Raw genomic sequence first — 18,625 nt, forward strand, 5'->3', positions numbered from 1 at the left:
TCTCTCTCTCTCTCTCTCTCTCTCTCTCTCTCTCTCTCTCTCTCTCTCTCTCTCTTTCCTATATATAGAGAAGGAGGAACCATAAAAAATTTTAACCCTAATTTACAGATGAGGAACTGCAGCATACAGAAAGCTTAGCTAACTTTCCAAATGTCACACAGCTAGTGAAGTGGGAAATCGTGGTTTGAAACACAGCATATATATATTTTCATTCATTCATTCTTGGGTTTCTCATTCCTGAGTCTGGGTGTTGCTTGTGATCATCACTGCCCTCTTCCCATCCAGTGTCCACTAAGCCTTCTTTCTATGTTGTCAGATCGCTAATACTGTATCATTCCTACTTTCCCCTCACAATGCATCTTCTTAGTTTTCCTGTTAACCTTTACTTCCCTTAGTCTCTTGTTTTTTTTGTTGTGTTTATTTTTTGTTGCAGAAAACAATGTTTTTAATTTAATTACGTTTTAAAAAAATTCTATTGGTTCTTCTGATAGTATTCTGGCCAAATACTTATTCTATATATGTTTGTAGATGGTATAAATTTATTGAACATTGAGCACAATGTTAATTTTATATGGATCTCGAGATATAGAGATACCCAGTAAAATATCAGAGCGTATATGTGTTTAAACATTTAGAATTATAACCTAGTAGTTTTTTTAAACTGAAATGTCTTTTGTTTATTCACTTGTTTGCCTAGGAGCCCATGAAATCCAGAGCACCACAGCTGCATTTGGAATACAGATTCTATAAGCAGTTAGGATCTGGAGGTAGGTATATGAATTTTAAAATCTGTAATAACACAGATCATAATCATAATAACTCTTTAGTTTCAAGAAATAATATTTTAAAAATTTGATTACAGAATAATTTTTTTCCTTCCTTCCTTCCTTCCTTCCTTCCTTCCTTCCTTCCTTCCTTCCTTTCTTTCTTTCTTTCTTTCTTTTTTTTAATTCGGGATGAAGAGAAGCTCCAGAGTACTTCCTGCTCTTTTAGAAGGTGGGGCTTCCTGGCACATATGTCAGGAGGCAAGTGTCCACCTGCAACTGCAGCTCCAGATGGTTGCACGTGTGGAGATAGGGTGTGACTTGTTGCAATTGGTTCTCTCTCTCCAGCTTGTGTGTTGGGATCTAAACTCAGGTTGTCAGGCTTGGTGGCAAATGCCTTTACTGCTGAACTACCTCCTCGGGCCAGGAAGAGTCATTTTTATAACTGTGCCTAAGGATTCTTTTTTACTTAACAATCCTTTAAAAAAAAAAGAGAGAGAATGTAATGGTTACATGAGTAGAGAACATTGTGACAAGATTAATTTAGTTGTGCAAATAGTATCCATAGTGTTAGCCTTTCTAGCAGTATTTACTGCCCTTATGATGGGTATAAAATGATTCTATAAATATATCCACATGGTAATTTGTGGAACCCAAATTCACATATGGCAGACATATGAGTTGGCAGGATTATCCTGGATGTTATCTGGGTAAGCCCTAAATGCAAAATGCAAGTGTCCTTACAAGAAAGGCAGAGACATTTGACATACACAAAAAAGGTTGTGTTCATGGGGCACAGTTGGACTGATGTAAATGAACCAAGGAATGCCTGCAGCTCTAAGATCCTGAAGGAGGTTCCCGGCTTCTCAGTAGAGCCTGTAAAGCAAGTATGAAACTGATTTGGGACACTGGCCTCTAAGGTGTAATACAATCAGTTTAAGCCATCAGATTTGTAGTAACTTCTTAAGAGCTGGTAATACAAGTAAAATATTAATATTTGTATATGAAGTTCTTAAATCTCAGCAGAGAAAGAGATTTTTGCCATCGGCAACTGTTTACGGTAAAACTTTCTACTTGTGTGTTACATCGTCTTTACATTGAAGGTTTTGAGAGTGCTACTTTTGTGTATTCCTTTTCTTCTAATTGTACTGATTTTAGTTTCTCTGTAGTAGGGTATATTGTTTCTCAGATTTAATAAGATAGAATTTCTTGTTGTGTACTTTTATAAGTATATTTACATTCTAGTTGGTAGAGCTGTTCATTTCTTCAAATAATGCAGTTTACATTTTTTCCACTAAGAACACACACAAATGAATGTTCCTTGCAATGTTAGTAAACTTGAAAATTTGTATTAAGGAGTATATAATAGATTTTTATATATTGTCCTCTCCTGTTTTTTTCTGAGTAGTTTTGCTTTTAAGTCTATTTTGTTAGATATTAAGGAAGCTGCACCTGTTTGCTTCTTTGATCCATTTGCTTAGAATACTTTTTCCGATCCTTTTACTCTGAGATAATGTCCATCCTTGATGTTAAGATGTGTTTCTTGGAGGCAGCTGAAGTTAGTCTGTATGTTTTCCTTGGAGGTTTGAGAGTTGATGATTAATTTGTAGTATTTATTAATTCTTGTTGTGTGATAGTGTGGGCTTTTCTACTTCTCTTGATTAACTGTTCTGTAATCATTTGTTCTTGTGTCCTCTTGGGTGTAGTTAATCTTTTCACACTGAAGTGCCTTCTGTAGAGGATTGGCAGGCAGAACTGCTTAAATTTGTTTTAATTGTAAAATGTTTTCCTTTTCTCGTTGATTCTGATTGATAGTTTTGCTGAGTATAGTAGTCTGGGCTGGTGTTTGTGGTCTTTCAGAGCTTATAGAACATCAGTTCAGGCTGATCTGGCTACATTGAAAAGCCAGTTGTCATTTTCATGAGCCGGCCTGTGACTTGGTCTCTTTCTTTTTAAATTTTTAATATGCTTTATTTACTCTGTACGCTTATTGTTTAGATTATTAAGTATTGTGGGTAGTTTTGTTTCTGGTCAGGTTTATTTGCTATTCTGTATACTTCTTGTACTCTTGATAGGTATCCCTTTCTTTAGGTGGGGAATTTTCTTCTATAATTTTATTAATATGTTTTCTGGGGCTTTGACTTGGTCTTGTTCCCTCAGCCTCTATACTTACTATTTATAGGTTTTGTCTTTTCATAGTGTCACAGATTTTCTGGCTGTTTAGTGCCTGAGTCTCTCTCTCTCTTTTTTTTTTTTAGATTTAACATTTTCTTATTTTCTTTGACTGAGCTATCCACTTTTTCTACTTGTCTTCAGGAACTGTAATTCTCTCTTCTATCTCTCTTAATCTCTTGATGAGGCTTATTTCTGTTTCTTTTCTTTCTTTCTTCTTTTTGTTGTTGTTGTTTTTTTGTTATTTGGCTTTATTTATTTATTTATTTATTTATACTTTCTAAGTTTTTCATTTACCAATTTTATTTCAGATTGGGTTTTCTTTAGTGAGTCTCTCTGTCAAATTCTACTGCTATGTCTTGAATTGTCATTATTCCATTCAATTCTTTGTGTTTTCATGGTCTTCATTAAGGCATTTATTCATATCCTATTTAATGTTATTGGGCACATTCTTTCTCTTTTTACTGGCCATTTTCTAGTTGTTTTAAGCTTACCATTACTGTTACTTAAATAAGGTTATTATTTTTACATCTGTATCGTTCTTTTATTGATTGTTTTATTTATTTACATTTCTTGTGTTATCCCCCTTCCCAGTCTCCCCTCCACAAACCCCCATTCCATCCTTCCTCCCCTCTGCCTCTATGAGGGTGCTCCCCTACCCACTCAGTCACTCCCACCTTCCTGCCCTTGCATTCCTCTACACTGGGACACCGAGCCTCCACAGGACCTCTCCTCCCACTGATGGCAGATAAGGCAGGCAGTCCTCTGCTACATATGCAGCAGGAGCCATAGATCCCTCCATGTGTACTCTTTGGATGGTTTAGTCCCTGGGAGCTCTGAGGGGTCTGGTAAATTTATATTGTTCTTCCTATGGGGTTGCAATCCCCTTCAGTCCCTTCAGTCCTTCCCCTAGTTCTTCCATTGGGGTCCCCAGGCTTAGTTCAATGGTTGGCTCTGAGTACTTGTATTAGTCAGGTGCTGACAGAGCCTCTCAGGGGACAGTTATACCAGGCTCCTATCAGCAAGTGCTTCTTGTCATCAGCAATAGTATCTAGGTTTGATGTCTGTAGGTGGGATGGATTCCTAGGTGGGCGGTCTTTGGATGATCTTTTCTTCAGTCTCTGCTCCATTTTTCTGTTCCCGAGTTTCCTTTAGACAAGAACAGTTCTGGATTAAAAATTTCGAGATGGGTGGATGGCTCCATCCCTCAACTGGGAGCCATGCCTATCAACTGGAGGTGGTCTCTACAGGTTCTGTCTCCCTTTCATTGGATATTTCAGCTAATGTCATCCCTGTTGGGTTCTGGGAATATCTTAGTACCCTGGCATCTGAGACTTTATAGTGGCTCCCCCTAGTTCCTCATCATTTTCCTGACCCTTTGTACTTCTCTCCTGTCTATTTTCATACCTGATCCTGTACTCCCCCTTTCTCCCCTCCTCTCTCAATTCCAGATCCCTCCCTACTTTAGTTCCCCTTTTTAAGTAGGACTGAAGCATCCACACTTTGGTCTTCCTTTTTGTTAAAGGTCTGATTTGTATTGCGGGTATTCTGAGCTTTCTGGCTAATATCAACGTATTAGTGAGTACATACATACCATGTATGTCCTTTTGTGTCTGGGTTACTTCACTGAGGATGATATTTTCTAGTTCTGTCCATTTGCCTGCAGATTTCATGATTGGGAAAAGATCTTTACTAACCCTATATCTGATAGAGGGCTAATATCCAAAATATACAAAGAACTCAAAAGTTAGACTCCAGACCACCAAATAACCCTATTAAAAATGGGGTACAGAACTAAACAAAGAATTCTTAACTGAGGAATCTTGAATTGGCCCAGAAGCACCTAAAGAAATGTTCAACATCCTTAGTCATCAGGGAAATGTAAATCAAAACAACCCAGAGATTCCACTTCACACCAGTCAGAATGGCTAAGATCAAAAACTCAGGCAACAGCAGATGCTGGCGAGGATGTGGAGAAAGAAGAACATTCCTCCATTGTTGGTAGCATTGCAAGCTGGTACAACTACTCTGGAAATCAGTCTGGTGGTTCCTCAGAAAAGTGGAAGTAGTTCTACCTCAAGACCCAGCTATACTACTGCTGGGCATATATCTAAAAGGTGCTCCAACATGCAACAAGGACACATGCTCCACTATATTCATAGCAGCCTTATTTATAATAGCCAGAAGCTGTAAACAACCCAGATGTCCCCAGTGGAAGAATGGATACAGAGATATGTGATACATCTGCACAATGGAGTACTACTAAGCGATTAAAACAGTGACTTCATGATATTTACATCTGTATTCTTGTACATGGAATGCTCACTTTCCCAGTGAAAGCCTAGTGACACTCCAGTTTAATGTACCTGCTTTGCAGTGCATTTCCTGCCACCAGTTGGCTCCTCTCTAAAGAAAGGCTTCTATATTCTATCACATTATTAATCTATAACTTTCAATATTTCCAATATTCATATGGGAAACAGTGTTTCCCATATGTGAGTAACTTGGCTTTTTGAGGTTCTTTGAATTATATAGATCTAAACAATAATTTGATGATATCAACAGTAGCTATTACTAAAATTATAACTTTATAGTATTGTCTTCTAAGAAATTAGAAAAACCCTCCCTTCCTTCTTCCTGCTGCCCCTCTGCCTTCTTGCTCTTGCCTTGTGAAAAAAGTCAGGACTTTTATTCTTTCCGTGTTTCCATCTGGTTATCAACACTTCTACTTACACCGTCTTTTACATTATTTAGCGCTGTTTGCTGTGAAGTGTTTGGGAGGATGCTGTAATGTATGGGATTTTAATTATACTTTTTGAGAAGAATTTTGATTATTGTGTAAGTTCTGTCTGTAAACATCATTGATATCTAAAATTCATCTTTTTCATGGTTTCCTGATTACATTTTTCATAATCAGGTTTTAACAAACAAGAAATTGTTCAGATATATTAACCATACTTCTGATCCTACCACTCAGAAGTTTGAGGTAGGAGATTCACGAGTCTGAACTCATCCTAGACAACATATGAGACCTGCTTCCAAAACAACAAGAAGAAGAAATTTAAGAAAGCCTCCTGTCTCCCCTCTCACTCTCACACACTGTGTTGCTCGGATGAGAGGACTTACAGTACCAAGTCTTTAAGTCTTTTTAGGCAGCACATCCCTGACATTTGGGCTGAGGTCCTTTTTAGTATCAAGACTGTTAGGTGACATATCTGAGACATTTTTGACTAAGGGTTTTTTGTTGCGGATTGTATCAACTGATGTATCCATAACGAGAAATTCAAGTAAATATTAAACAGTTCCCAAATTGTCATTTATAATAGTAATTGAAACATTTAAATAATCAAATTGAACTTTCCTTTTCAGTATAAATGTATGAGAAGATTGTCAGTGCTTAAAGTGTTTTACAAATGTTTTAAATATTCAGTTTAATATAAACCAGCCAGCTTCTCATATATTCTGTTAATCATGATAGCACATGTTCAGGAAAACTTACTGTTAACTAGTTAGAAAACCAGTGTGAAAAGGTAAATAACACCTCACGGCTTCACTGAATAATTTTGATAGTGACTGTTCCTTGAAATGGTCTCACAGAGCAGTGTTGTTTATAGGCCACTGTTGTTTTCAGACCTCATGTTGAAACAGCTTTGGTGAGTTATTTTAAATGGTGGATACCCTTTTGATAGTATATTAGTTACTTTTCTAATTTCAGAGGAAACAGACCAGAAAGTGATATAGCCTGAAAGCCTGACCCCAGAATTCTACATCCCATCTGTGAATCCCATGGTTCCTGCTTCTTTAGGGAGAAACTTCCTAAAGCAGCACCTAGGGACCAATGTTCAAATACACAAGCTCAGTGTATGTATGAAGGACATTTTATATTCAAACAGGACACTATACCAAAGCATGAAAAATGGTAGTTCCTTAAAGATTAGTTGCAATGTAAAGTTAGAGGCTTTCACCCTGAATATGTGTGTTAAAATTCACTTACCCAGGTGTGATTTTTGCATCTCCTGGAAGATACTGTTTTATTGACATGTATGTATTTCAAATATTGACATGTTTCACTATAAAATTGAACAATAATAGTTACCACCAAAATTTTTTCACAATAGTCTTTAAGCATTATAAAATTGTTTAGGTTATCTTAGTAGATATAAATTTTACAAAATTGTAATTACCTCTTGCTTAAATTTTTTTATGGTTTTTGGGTGGGGAGAGTCCTTGATAACACCTTTGTCAGTTTGTCTTGAAATTTCTCTGTGCATTCTCAAGAATGCTTTGTTTGTTATGCTTGTCAAAGGACAGGGGTTAACAGTTTACAAATTTTAGTTTGGCTTTATTTTTTTCCTTTTTGTTTGTTTCTTAACACAGGTCTTATAGTTCATGTTGGCCTCAAAACTCACTGTATATTTGAACTCCAGATTTTCCTGCTTGTAATTCCTTAGTGCTGGAGTTACAGTTGGCATGTAAGTCACCATCCCAGATTAGTGTAGACATTGTTTTAACCCACCTTTAGAGATCAAAACCAGGGCCTTATGAATACTAAGCAAAGTTCAATCCAAGCCCAGTTTTTCTCCCCAGGTATGGTGGCACATGCCTTTGATTCCAGCACTTAGGAGGCAGAGGCAGGTGTTGGAGGCCAGCCTGCATAATGAGTTCCAGGCCAGCCAAGGCTATATGAGAACCTGTCTTGAAAACCAAAACAAACAGAAGATTGCATTAGTGTCTTACTGTAAACAGACTAGAGAAGACTTGTGGTTTTCCTGCCCCGGCTTCGTAGGGTGCCAGTAGTACAGATCTGTAACACTTGTTTCCATAAAATAGAATTAAGTATTTTGGTGGACTAAGCAGAAGAGAGTGGTTTATCTACAGAAAAAGGCACAAACAGAGAAACAAACAGCCCCCCCCCCTCAGAAACAAGGAACATGAAACAGATGGGCATTTCAGAGTTACTTCCCTCATAAGGTAATAGAGGGGAGACAAAACAGTAGATACATCCTGTTTCATAATGCCAAATTATATTACATCATTTTGAGTAAGGATTAAAGCAGAAGGAACTTAAACATCATTCTGATTGAAACTATTCCATTCTAGAAGTTTTCTCCTGGTTTCTTGATGGGTCAGATAAACAAGTGTAATTATTTGGTAACATGAAACTTTATCGTGGGGGAGTTCATTTTTATTCTGTGTTCTGCTAAAGCACTGTTGAACAGTTCAAAGTGGACGTCAGTCTTTCACCGTTAAGTATGGTGCTAGCTTGTAGTTGATTATAGCTTTTACTCGATTTAAACTGCTTATGTTTCAGATTCTGCTGAGAGTTGTGTCAGATGTTTTCTTTGCATCATAAAATGGCCTTTCCCCATTCTGTTATTGTAGTGAGTTACATTGGTGGATTTTTTACTGTTAACCTAACTTGCATTTCTGGGCAAACTCTTCAGTTAAGCTATCTTACTTGCTTTTATATGCATGATACCTAAGTCAGTCTATTAAGATCTCATCAATCCTCACAATTGTTTAGTGAGTAAGAGTGATGTTCCATAAGTGTTTCTCCATTTTGGGTAGAATTGGAAAGCATTGAAAAAAATTGACAGAAAGTACTGTCATGCAATAACAGAGAGTTTTTGATACTTTATTCAGAGACCAGTGCTCTACAACTTTAAGTATTAGAACGTGGTTGGTGAATCAGAAGGAAGTAGAGAAGCCCACTTGTTGTCCTGTCATTAAGGAACTTCAGAGTCTGTTCATTTTATGTCTTGTATAGTTCTGGCAAATATTGATGCTCTAATGTAGTTACACCTTACAGCTGAGAAGGAACAAACTAGAGTGAAATGTTTTCCTAGAGATTGTTAAATTGAGAACATAGAGATTAGCAACTTCCAGTACAGTGGAGAAGAAAATACTATTGTGGGAAGAACTTTAAAAACTGTGTAACTGAGAGCTATTGAAAAGCAGTTCTGGGTCTTGACTATAGCTCTAAACTCTCACTGTGTATGATTTATTTTAGTCAAAACAGGACTTTAGTTGCAGTGAGCGTTAGCAAGTCTTACCACATATGATGAGTGACTGTAGTAGAGTTGCTCGCAGACACGAAGGGTGGTGGCTGTTTCTGGAGATCATGTGCACGTGCACTTGTTTCTGTTCCTGTGCCTGCGCAGTTGTAGTATTCCATCCCTCCATGTCATGTTGTGCTGTTCATCTTGACAGTTGAAACATGCAGCTCTTGCCCAAACTGCTGCTCTTGAGACCCACGTGAGGCTGAGTGACACCCAGCAACAGTGATGAATATTCGGGCAGACTGAGAAGTGGTTGTACTGCCTTCTAGTTCAGTGTTGTCTCTTTTGCACTGACAGTAATTGGCGCTCAGATTTATAGAGTTAACAAGAATTAACCTGTTCCCAAAGGTTTTCATTAAAAAGAATGGAAAAGATTTTGTTTTAATTGTATATGAAAAGACAAAAAAAAACAACACACACACACACACAAAAACAGAATCAAAAACCTTCCCAAATCATTTGAAAGGAAGACAAGTATTTGTGTAAAAGAGCTTCATTTCTTCACATGAAACATTTATATATGCATTATTAAGATAAAGAGGTCACTCAATACATAGATATTTATTGGAAATTTATTATTTTTAAAAATAAAGAATGTCTTTATTTTATATAAATGTCTTTATTTTATATAAACTTTCAGTTTATGTTATTTTATATAACTTTTAAATGAATTATTAGTGTGTTAAAACACAAAATATCAGTATTTCATAGTTTAGCTCAGAGAACTCAGCTGCTGTTGAGAGTAGCAGTGCTACAATCAGGATGTGAGTCTGGGCTGTGGACTGTGTTCTCCATTGAAGCAGAACATCCTTGTCTCCTCACTGGTCCCCAGACCCTCCCCTACACCCGCACCCCTGCCCCCTAACTTTAATTTCTAATGAGTATAGGGATGAGGCCTTCAGTTCTTAGAGGCTTTCCACCTGGGACGTGGATCTCTTCATAACATGGGGCTTGTTTCTTTAAGGCTACCTGGACAAACTCTTGCTCCTTTTGATTTCTTGAGCTGCTTTTTAAAGATGGTAAGGTTAGAGAAGATACTTGTGTTGATCTTAGCAGGATGCCAAGCATGGAGTTCTTAAAGACAGCAGTGACTACCTTGTTCAATAAAAGTAGGATCTTTCCTATAGTCTATAAAAAAATAAGGCTAAAGCTCAGAAGATGAAGTTGTAGAGAGATAGTAAAATACTCTTTATATGATGCTCAGTGACACAGTTTCAGTACAGGTGCAACTGGCCTACCATGTGAGCATCAAGGAGTGGGTTTAGAGAAAGAGGTTTAATCAGAAATGTTTAGTTATTCCTAGAAAAATAAATTTACTGTTAAAGTGCTCAAAAGTAGAAAAATTAAAACATTGTTTATTGATTTTCTGGGGAAAAGGCTTAGTACTTAAAATGATGAAATTATTAAATAGCTTTTTCTTTTCTCCTAGATGGTATACCTCAAGTTTACTATTTTGGCCCTTGTGGTAAATACAATGCTATGGTGCTGGAACTGCTGGGACCTAGTTTGGAAGATTTGTTTGACCTCTGCGATAGAACGTTTTCTCTAAAAACAGTTCTCATGATAGCGATACAGCTGGTAAGTGCAGCAGAGTACTGGACGTTGCATGGACAACTGCTTAGTTGTTTGATTACAGGTTCCCTCCATCAGACTCTTCTCTCTTCCCTCCTTCAATCTCCCCTCTTCCTTCTCTCTCTTGCTCCATTCCTCAGTGTTTCTCTCTCCCCCTCCCCCTCCCCCTCCCCCTCTCCGTCTCTGTGTCTCTCCCCTCCCCCCCCCAATCTCATGTAACCATGGTTGGTCTCTAACTCCCTAACTAACCTGGTCTTAAACTACTGCTCTTCTTGCCTCTGCCTTCTGCCTCCTGGTATTACAGATGTCGAAATCTGTAATATTTGTTAAAGTTTTCATACATTTAAGTTAAAAGTTCCATTAAAGATTTTTTGACTTTTGCATGTTGACCCATGTGATAGAAATTATTTTTTCTTTTTACAGTATCTTTCTAGTCTGCATAGAATGTAAAATTAATATTTTAATTGCTTTCATTTCAAAGTTAAGGTTTTTCTAATAATCTTTCCTTGTATAGATGAAAACTTTGAAACCTCAGAAACAGAGTTCTTAATTTTGGAAGTTGACATTAATGACCTAATAAAAGAAGAGACAAGCGGATGAGGAATATACTTCAGTATTTAAATTTCAGGGAACCTATCAGAAAACAGTTGAGAAAACTTTTAGACAGTTTGATGTAAATGCAAATATAAGTATACTTCAGAATTGTTTTTATTCCCTTCATTATTAATTCTACTTCTACAGATTTATATTGGAAATACTTAGATTACTTATAATCTTATATACGGCAATAGATAAAATTGTAAAATAATGAGAAATCCCCTATGGTGTAGAACTGACAGGGCGAATTGGATAAATTATGAATAGTTATAAAGTAACATACAGTTATTAAAAACTACATTAAAATTTTTTGTGACTTTGAAAATGCTATAAGATATTATTAAGGCATGGGTCATGGGAATGTGAGCCACAATTTGTTAATAAACAGACTAGAATGGCCCATGTACTGTATGCTGACACGGTATTATTAACCAGGACTCTCACAAATGGGATAGTTACCTTATATCTAATGTTCTGTTTAGCTATTTTGAATGGTAAACATTATTTGAGAATCTGAAAAATGGTTAATATAATTGTACTTTGTTATTATAGTGGGAATTCAAAAGTTTCCATTTTCAAGTTTTTAAAGTGTTTAATACTGTGGGAGGAATCCATTTTGAAAAAATACTAAATCATGTTAACTTTTTTGATGCTAATTTTTAAGGTAAAATTACATTCTTGAGTTCTTTTTATTATAAAATTTGCCTGATTGTTGAACTGAAGAAGAATAACCTTAACTTTGTGAGTGTGTCTTTAGTTTTGAGTTTGATATTTATTCTTAGGCCTTAAAGTTTTTTAACTTTGTAATCTAGCATCCTCTGAAAATGGTGATTGAGTTTGACTTACTGATAGAAAATGCATTCCTAAAATTCAGACACTTTCATTTATCTGTGACAGTAACAGCAGAGACTAAAGTCCTAAGTGGGTATATGTTTGTTGAGGAACTAAAGACTCACACCATGTTAACTCTAAAGGTTTGAAACAGTTTCTAATTGTTTTCTTTATTATGTTATATTTATTGTGTAAGTCCTGTCTTGGTTTTATCATGATTTTGTTTGTTAGTGAAAATCTAAAATAAAAATTATTTCCTCTTTTCCCACTAAGATTTCTCGTATGGAGTATGTCCACTCAAAGAACTTGATATACAGAGATGTGAAACCTGAGAACTTCCTGATAGGACGGCCGGGAAACAAAGCCCAGCAAGTCATTCATATCATAGATTTTGGGTTGGCAAAGGAATATATTGATCCAGAGACAAAGAAACATATACCATACCGAGAACACAAAAGCCTTACCGGAACAGCCAGATACATGAGCATAAACACACATCTAGGGAAAGGTATGTGAACATGCTGTAAGTGTGGGAGCCGGGTCTGTAGCCGAGGCCACGGGGTGAGTCAGTGTTTGCAGATGAAAATAGCATGCATTGTGATTCTCATTCACCAGACACCTACGGCTTTCTTTCACTTTTAGTTTGATAATACTGTGAAAACTAGGTCTGGGGCAGGGGAAATGTTTTCTGGAATAACTTGGAATGTCCAACCTTTGATACAATTAAGGGATCCATTTAAGTAGTTCTATTAAATAATACCAGGCAGTGCCCAATTTTAACTGAATTTAGTGCATGTGAATATTTTTACTGAGATTGTAAAGGCAGGCAGACCTGGCTTCTAGTATTTTTTCCTACCAGTATGACTTTGGACAAGTTATTAATTTTAAAAATGTATTTTCTATGTATATAAAGAATAAAATAATAACTATAGAGTATTATGTCATTTTTTTTTGATTCAGGATCTGATTGGAACAGTGTTTATTTATTGGATAGTTTAACTAGTCTCTCTCTTTTTAAAACCAGGAATACTACTTCTCTTTTAGTATATGTTTCTTAATCTTAATTTTTAGGAGCAAAGGTAATTTTTAAAAATATTCTCAGTTTGGGTCATTTTTTATGATTAGATATTGGTATGCATGTTTAATGCACATTTATGAAAAAGCAAAGAATTCTTGTGTTCTTGTATTCTGTCAGGGGTCAGTTCATATTTCCAGTTGGATCTATTCACTTAATTAGATGATATCTGTTGAGTTTCTCCAGGAAAGTGAATATTCCCTTGGTAACTAAAAAGTATGTTGTAGGTAGATATTTGAAATTATGCAAGCATGTTATTCTTTTTTTTTTGGAGATAAGGTGTAGTTTCATAGCTTAGACTATCCTCAAGGTGGAAGTTTTCTTTGTTTGGCCTCTTACGTTCTAGGATTGCAGGCATATGTCAACAGGAGAGGTTCTTTAATAAATTTTTACCTAGTAGATTTATTGTGTATTGATTTTTCTCTGTCCATTGTTCCTTACATATTTATTAGCTGATAAGCTGACATCACAAACTTTATTTTTACCCAATTATTGACTTTTTCTGTGGAGACTATGGCTCTTAAGTTTTGAATTATTTGATAAGTACATTGCTACCATTGTTTATTTTGATGCCCAGAGGGTCTCACATTTGACCACTGGTTCCTCATTCAGGGTCTCCTGACAACATTCAGAGCATTCATTCAGCACTTTCTGGGTTTGTAGTTTCTCTATTCCAAGCGTATAGCCAATCATGCTGATAAGATGTCCTGGGTCTCTTTATCTGATAATGGTAGTTTTAAAGACCAGGCCAATGAGTATCTTCTTGCTATGCTTTGGTATTACCACTAGGATCTGGGAAATGTATAAATATATGTATACATATACACAGAGAAAAATAGCCTATATAGCATACAAATGTATACATGTACTATTTATTACATTCCTAGAAAAGGTTCAAGGTTATTCTGGTACTTCTGAGCTTTGGGTCTGTTTATACAAAGTAGTACACACCTGTCTATATTTGTTTCCTTTTTGATTTTCTTTTGCTTCCCTTGAGAAGTCTGCCCATCACTACTTATTTATTCAGTGCTTGAAAGCCAGGCTACTCGGAAAATAGCTTCAGAATTGCTAAATGACACTTTGGTGCAGCAAGCTTTCTACACACAGTAATTATTTTTCAGAGTTCTTTAAAAAACTGAATCAAAAATTATGTTGATAAGGCAAAATATTTAGGTATATAGTGTATCAGCAAATATTTACACCGCATAACCTGCAGGTCTGTTTTATTTCTCCTAGAAGCCTGGTGATTTTGGTTTCTTATGTCTGTGACTTATCTAGAATTAATTTTTGTCTTTTGGTATGTGGTGAGATCATGGTTGAGGTTTTATTCTTGGTAGATTTGTTCACACTGAGTTGTTTGTTTTTCTCTTGAAAATTGTATTTGCAGTAAGTTTTTCTGAAACCATTGTGTGTATGGAAGCGCAGACTTGGTTTTCTGCTTTTAAATTCTATTCCTATTGTCTTAATCAGAAGGATTAGCCAGGAATGTACAGCAATCTAATATTGGTCATCATTGCTTAAGGTATACAATAAGGTGTGGGCAGGAGCACACAAACTGTCTAATCCAACTTCCAGCTTTCCTCAGACTTGCTTATTACACACTGTGTGTTTCTGCTCTACTCCTCAGTTCTGAATTCATTAGCCTTTGGCATGTTGCTGACAGCCTGGCTGATGCATGGTGCACATCTGAAATGTGTGAACAAAATGTGAGATGCCTTTAAGTACAGTTTGAGACATAAAATGATAAAAGACAACTTTTATTCACATAGTATTTTTGGTAAATCCTTTCAATAGCAAACTATCCTGACAGATTTAAAACACAATTGGGTAGCCTCTTTTAAAACCAGTCACACCCGTATTTGCATGTGCATTGTCTGTGAGTAATTTTCCTTTCATGGGAGTTGTTACAGACTTTCAAAATAACTAACAACGCCTCACAACTATTTTATTTTAAGACATGAGGTCACAACTTCCCTATAGGCTAATGTTTTTTTTTGTGTGTGTGTGTGAACAATGGTATATGTAGCAGCTTTCTATTTGTAGAACAGGCAAAGTGAGTTTTTAATCATTGTTGAGACAGCCCTTCAGAGGTTGGGGACGTGCCATTTAACTGTCGTAGGAATCTAAAAACAACAAAAGCTATAAAGATGTAGTTTTCAAAGCTCCACATAGTCTAATGTAGATGGGTAACATTGACAGAGGAGGTGTTTGCCAGATAACGTGATTCCTAATGTGAACTAATGAGAATTCAGTGGTGTAAGTACGTTCTATACGTTCTGTGAGTTGGTGATGTTTGTGAGGTGGGTATCTCATATTTGTTGGATTTGAAATATGAGATTTGGCGAAGAGGAAGGAACCAAGAAAGAAAGAGAGAAGGGAGGGGAAGAAGGAAGGAAGGAAGGAAGGAGAGGGGAGGGAGGGAGGGAGGGAGGGAGGGAGGGAGGGGGGAGGGAGGGAGGGAGAAAGGGAGAAAGATCTAACAGAGAAAACCTGATTTTTACTTTATATGTGTCTGACTGAAGCCTTCACAGCTTTACCTAATTCTTAACAATCCCCCTTCCTTCCTTATCCGGTCTCCTTTCCTTCCTTTCCATCCTGTTCTTTCCTTCCTCCCTTCCATCTTTCTTTCTTTTTCTTTTCTTTGTTTTTCAAACGCTGGAGGGTCAAACTTAGGGCCTTCAATCTGCTAGGCAAGCATTCAACTGGTGAACTACATACCCAGACCTTTGGTGATTACTTTTGAGGCATCAGGTTTAGTCAGGATTTAGTCAGAAAGAGATGTTTTCCGTATATTATAGATGAATAGCATAAAAATCGCTTTGCATAGTCTTTCGTTTTTAGTCTCATAATATGTGTTGATCTTAATAAGGCATAAGGTCATTTATGTTCAGAAGACAAGTGCAGTGGTGTGCTTTCTTATCTCCTTGCTTACGTCACTGTCCAGAGTGGCATCTTCAGAAAGCTGTGTGTGACAGATAGGGATTTCCATTGTCCACTTAATGAAACCTCCACCTGCTGCTGCTTCATTGTATTTATGTCAGCTCTAATTAGAGGTCTACTTTTGAATAGTTTTTAAAAAACAGTTGTCAGTGGCTTTGAGGCTCATTTTTTAATTCTCTGATCACTTTTCTGCCTTCTTTAAAATCTAACTGAAGTATTCATGTTCTCTCTCTCTCTCCCCCCCTTCCCTCCTTCTTTCCTCCCCCTACCGCCCTTCCCCCCACAAATAAGCTTAGAGAGAATACAGTTTATTTTTAATTTTTATAGGTTTTTATTTTTGTCTATCAATTTTGTCCTACTTTTGCCATCTTATATGTATGTAGTTCCTTGCTGCAGCACATGGCTTTTCCATTATTTTGACTTTTTTCTATTACCTTAGAAGCCAGACTTACTGGATTATATCTAAATTGAGAAATTTTAAGAGAAATTGAATTGAATTGAGTGACTATACACTGGATTCTTTCTCAGAAAGAAATCTCCATGTTCTTTTTTGATAGTGTTGGGTTTAGATGAGGGCCGTGGGAGTGGTTACTGCACATTGTGCTCATAATTGTTTGTTTGTTTGTTTGTTTGTTTGTTTTATGTTGAGGTGGGCCTTTCTGTCTACCAGTGTTGCCTGGAACCCAGCTTCCCACCCAGGGTGATTTAGAACTCAGTTGTATTTATCAGACTGGGCCTGAATTAACCATTCTCCTGCCTTAGACTTCTGAATGCTGGGATTACAGGCATGTAATCTCATGCCCTGTCCTTGTATTGCCATTGCAAAAATACCAGATCTCATTTTTATCATGTAATTTGAAAAAGTGTAAGCTCAGTGAATGTTGTGGTAAATGTATTTCTGGGTATTGTGGGTTTGAGAAAACTACTAAAACATTTTATAAGGAAATATTAAATAAAACAATCTGAAACAGATTTACTTTTATTTTTAAATTATGTATATGCATGTGTGTTTGTATAGGATTACCTACATACAAGGAAGTTGATTGTGGGCCAGATGAGGGTCTTGAAGCTGAAATTACAGGCGGCTCTAAGTTGCCCAAAGTGGTGGTAGGAATTGAACTCAGGTCCTGTAGGAGAACAGCAAGCTCTCTTAACCATTGATCTATCTCTTCAGCCCCTATATAACCTTTATTTATATGTAGTAGAGTTTTTATGTTTTTTTTTATTTACAAAGAATAATTTATATTCTCTTGAGGAGTTTTTATTCTTTGAGTTCTCTTCCAGTTAGCACTTTAGCCTTTGTTGTTTTTTAGTAGAAAATGCAGTAATAAGTTTATGTTTGATAATATATACATACACAATAGATTCCTACTTTCAAATGAGGTCTTTGGCATATTCTGTGTTGAAAGAGATAAATTTGAGTTGATGAAAAAGTCTTTCTAGTCAAAATTAAATTTTAATTGATATAGACAATTACAGATAATTGAATAATACTATCATATCTAAATGGAGAAAAGTAATATTGAATTTTTAATAGAAAAGCATTGCAGAAGGTTTGCAGCAAACTTGATTTCATTGTTAAGTTTTTCCAAGTGAACAGATGCATGAAGGTATGTAGAATCCTGTCCTGTTAAGATGTGGTAGTTATTTAACCTTTCTGAATGTACACACCAACTACGAGGTAATAATGTCTACTTTCAGTGAAGTTACAACTTTGACACGTATGCTGTATGGCACATGGATGTATGTGAGGCTCTGAAAATGGGCTATGCGTATGTCATACATAATACTTCTAAGGGGTAAAAGTTTAATTATATAGCTTAAAGTTCTTTGAATTCGTTTAAAAGAAATTTTAACTGTACTTAAATTTCCACTTCTAATCTTTTAAAAATTACATAATCATGACTTTGAGAGAAATACCCATTTTTAAACAGACCTATTCAGTTAAATGCTTTAGAAAAATGTGAACAGGAATTAATAAGCACCTGATAACCTGTGAGGTATCTTTTTCATGTAATAGAACTCTTACAGACTTGAAGTGTGTGCCTTAGTTACTCTATTTCAAAGAGAAATCTATCTTGTGACTTGTATTACTTCCCGCTTGGTAACATTTATTTCCAGGTGTCAGTTGGTAAAAGAACACAAAGGAAGCAATTATGAAGGTAGAAGGGGCTTCGGATTGAATTTTAATAGTGGGCTTACTTTACTAGGTTCTATTTATGGCTTGAATTTATAATGTCTTGTAGATCATGAATCTAATACTGTCCTTTGATGGAGTGATGTAGGCGAGATCACTTTATGATCATTTTTGTTGACATGTGGTAACTAAAGTACTCTGGAATAGAAATGGCTTTTTGTGGTGTTTCTTTAACAAAGAATCCTATTGTGACGCTAATATTAAATACATATATAGTATGTGTGTATGTGTATTACCTATTTATTTTTCATATGTATGTTGGGGTGCTCATGTTACTGCCTGCATTTGGAAGGGCAGAGGACAACTTGAGGGAGTCAGTTCTTTCAAGTCTTTGTAATCGTATGCTATCTTACTTACACACAAGCACACACACACAAACTCATGCACACATATACAAAGTCATATGCACTCTTATATA

General features: G+C 36.2%; 1 protein-coding gene across 8 annotated transcripts in view; it reads left to right on the forward strand.

Annotated features, from left to right (window-relative positions):
• Nucleotides 1-18,625, forward strand: part of Csnk1g3 (casein kinase 1 gamma 3) — an 87,885-nt gene that overhangs the window by 38,134 nt on the left and 31,126 nt on the right. For all 8 annotated transcript variants that reach the window (XM_028777135.1, XM_028777131.1, XM_028777133.1 and 5 more), the window contains exons 4-6: nt 698-767; nt 10,425-10,573; nt 12,269-12,503. In XM_028777135.1, the coding sequence (XP_028632968.1) occupies nt 698-767; nt 10,425-10,573; nt 12,269-12,503 (454 nt within the window). The remainder of the gene's footprint in view (nt 1-697; nt 768-10,424; nt 10,574-12,268; nt 12,504-18,625) is intronic.

Source organism: Grammomys surdaster, unplaced genomic scaffold (assembly GCF_004785775.1).
Source record: "Grammomys surdaster isolate TR1022 unplaced genomic scaffold, NIH_TR_1.0 278, whole genome shotgun sequence".
NCBI classification, from domain to species: domain Eukaryota; kingdom Metazoa; phylum Chordata; class Mammalia; order Rodentia; family Muridae; genus Grammomys; species Grammomys surdaster.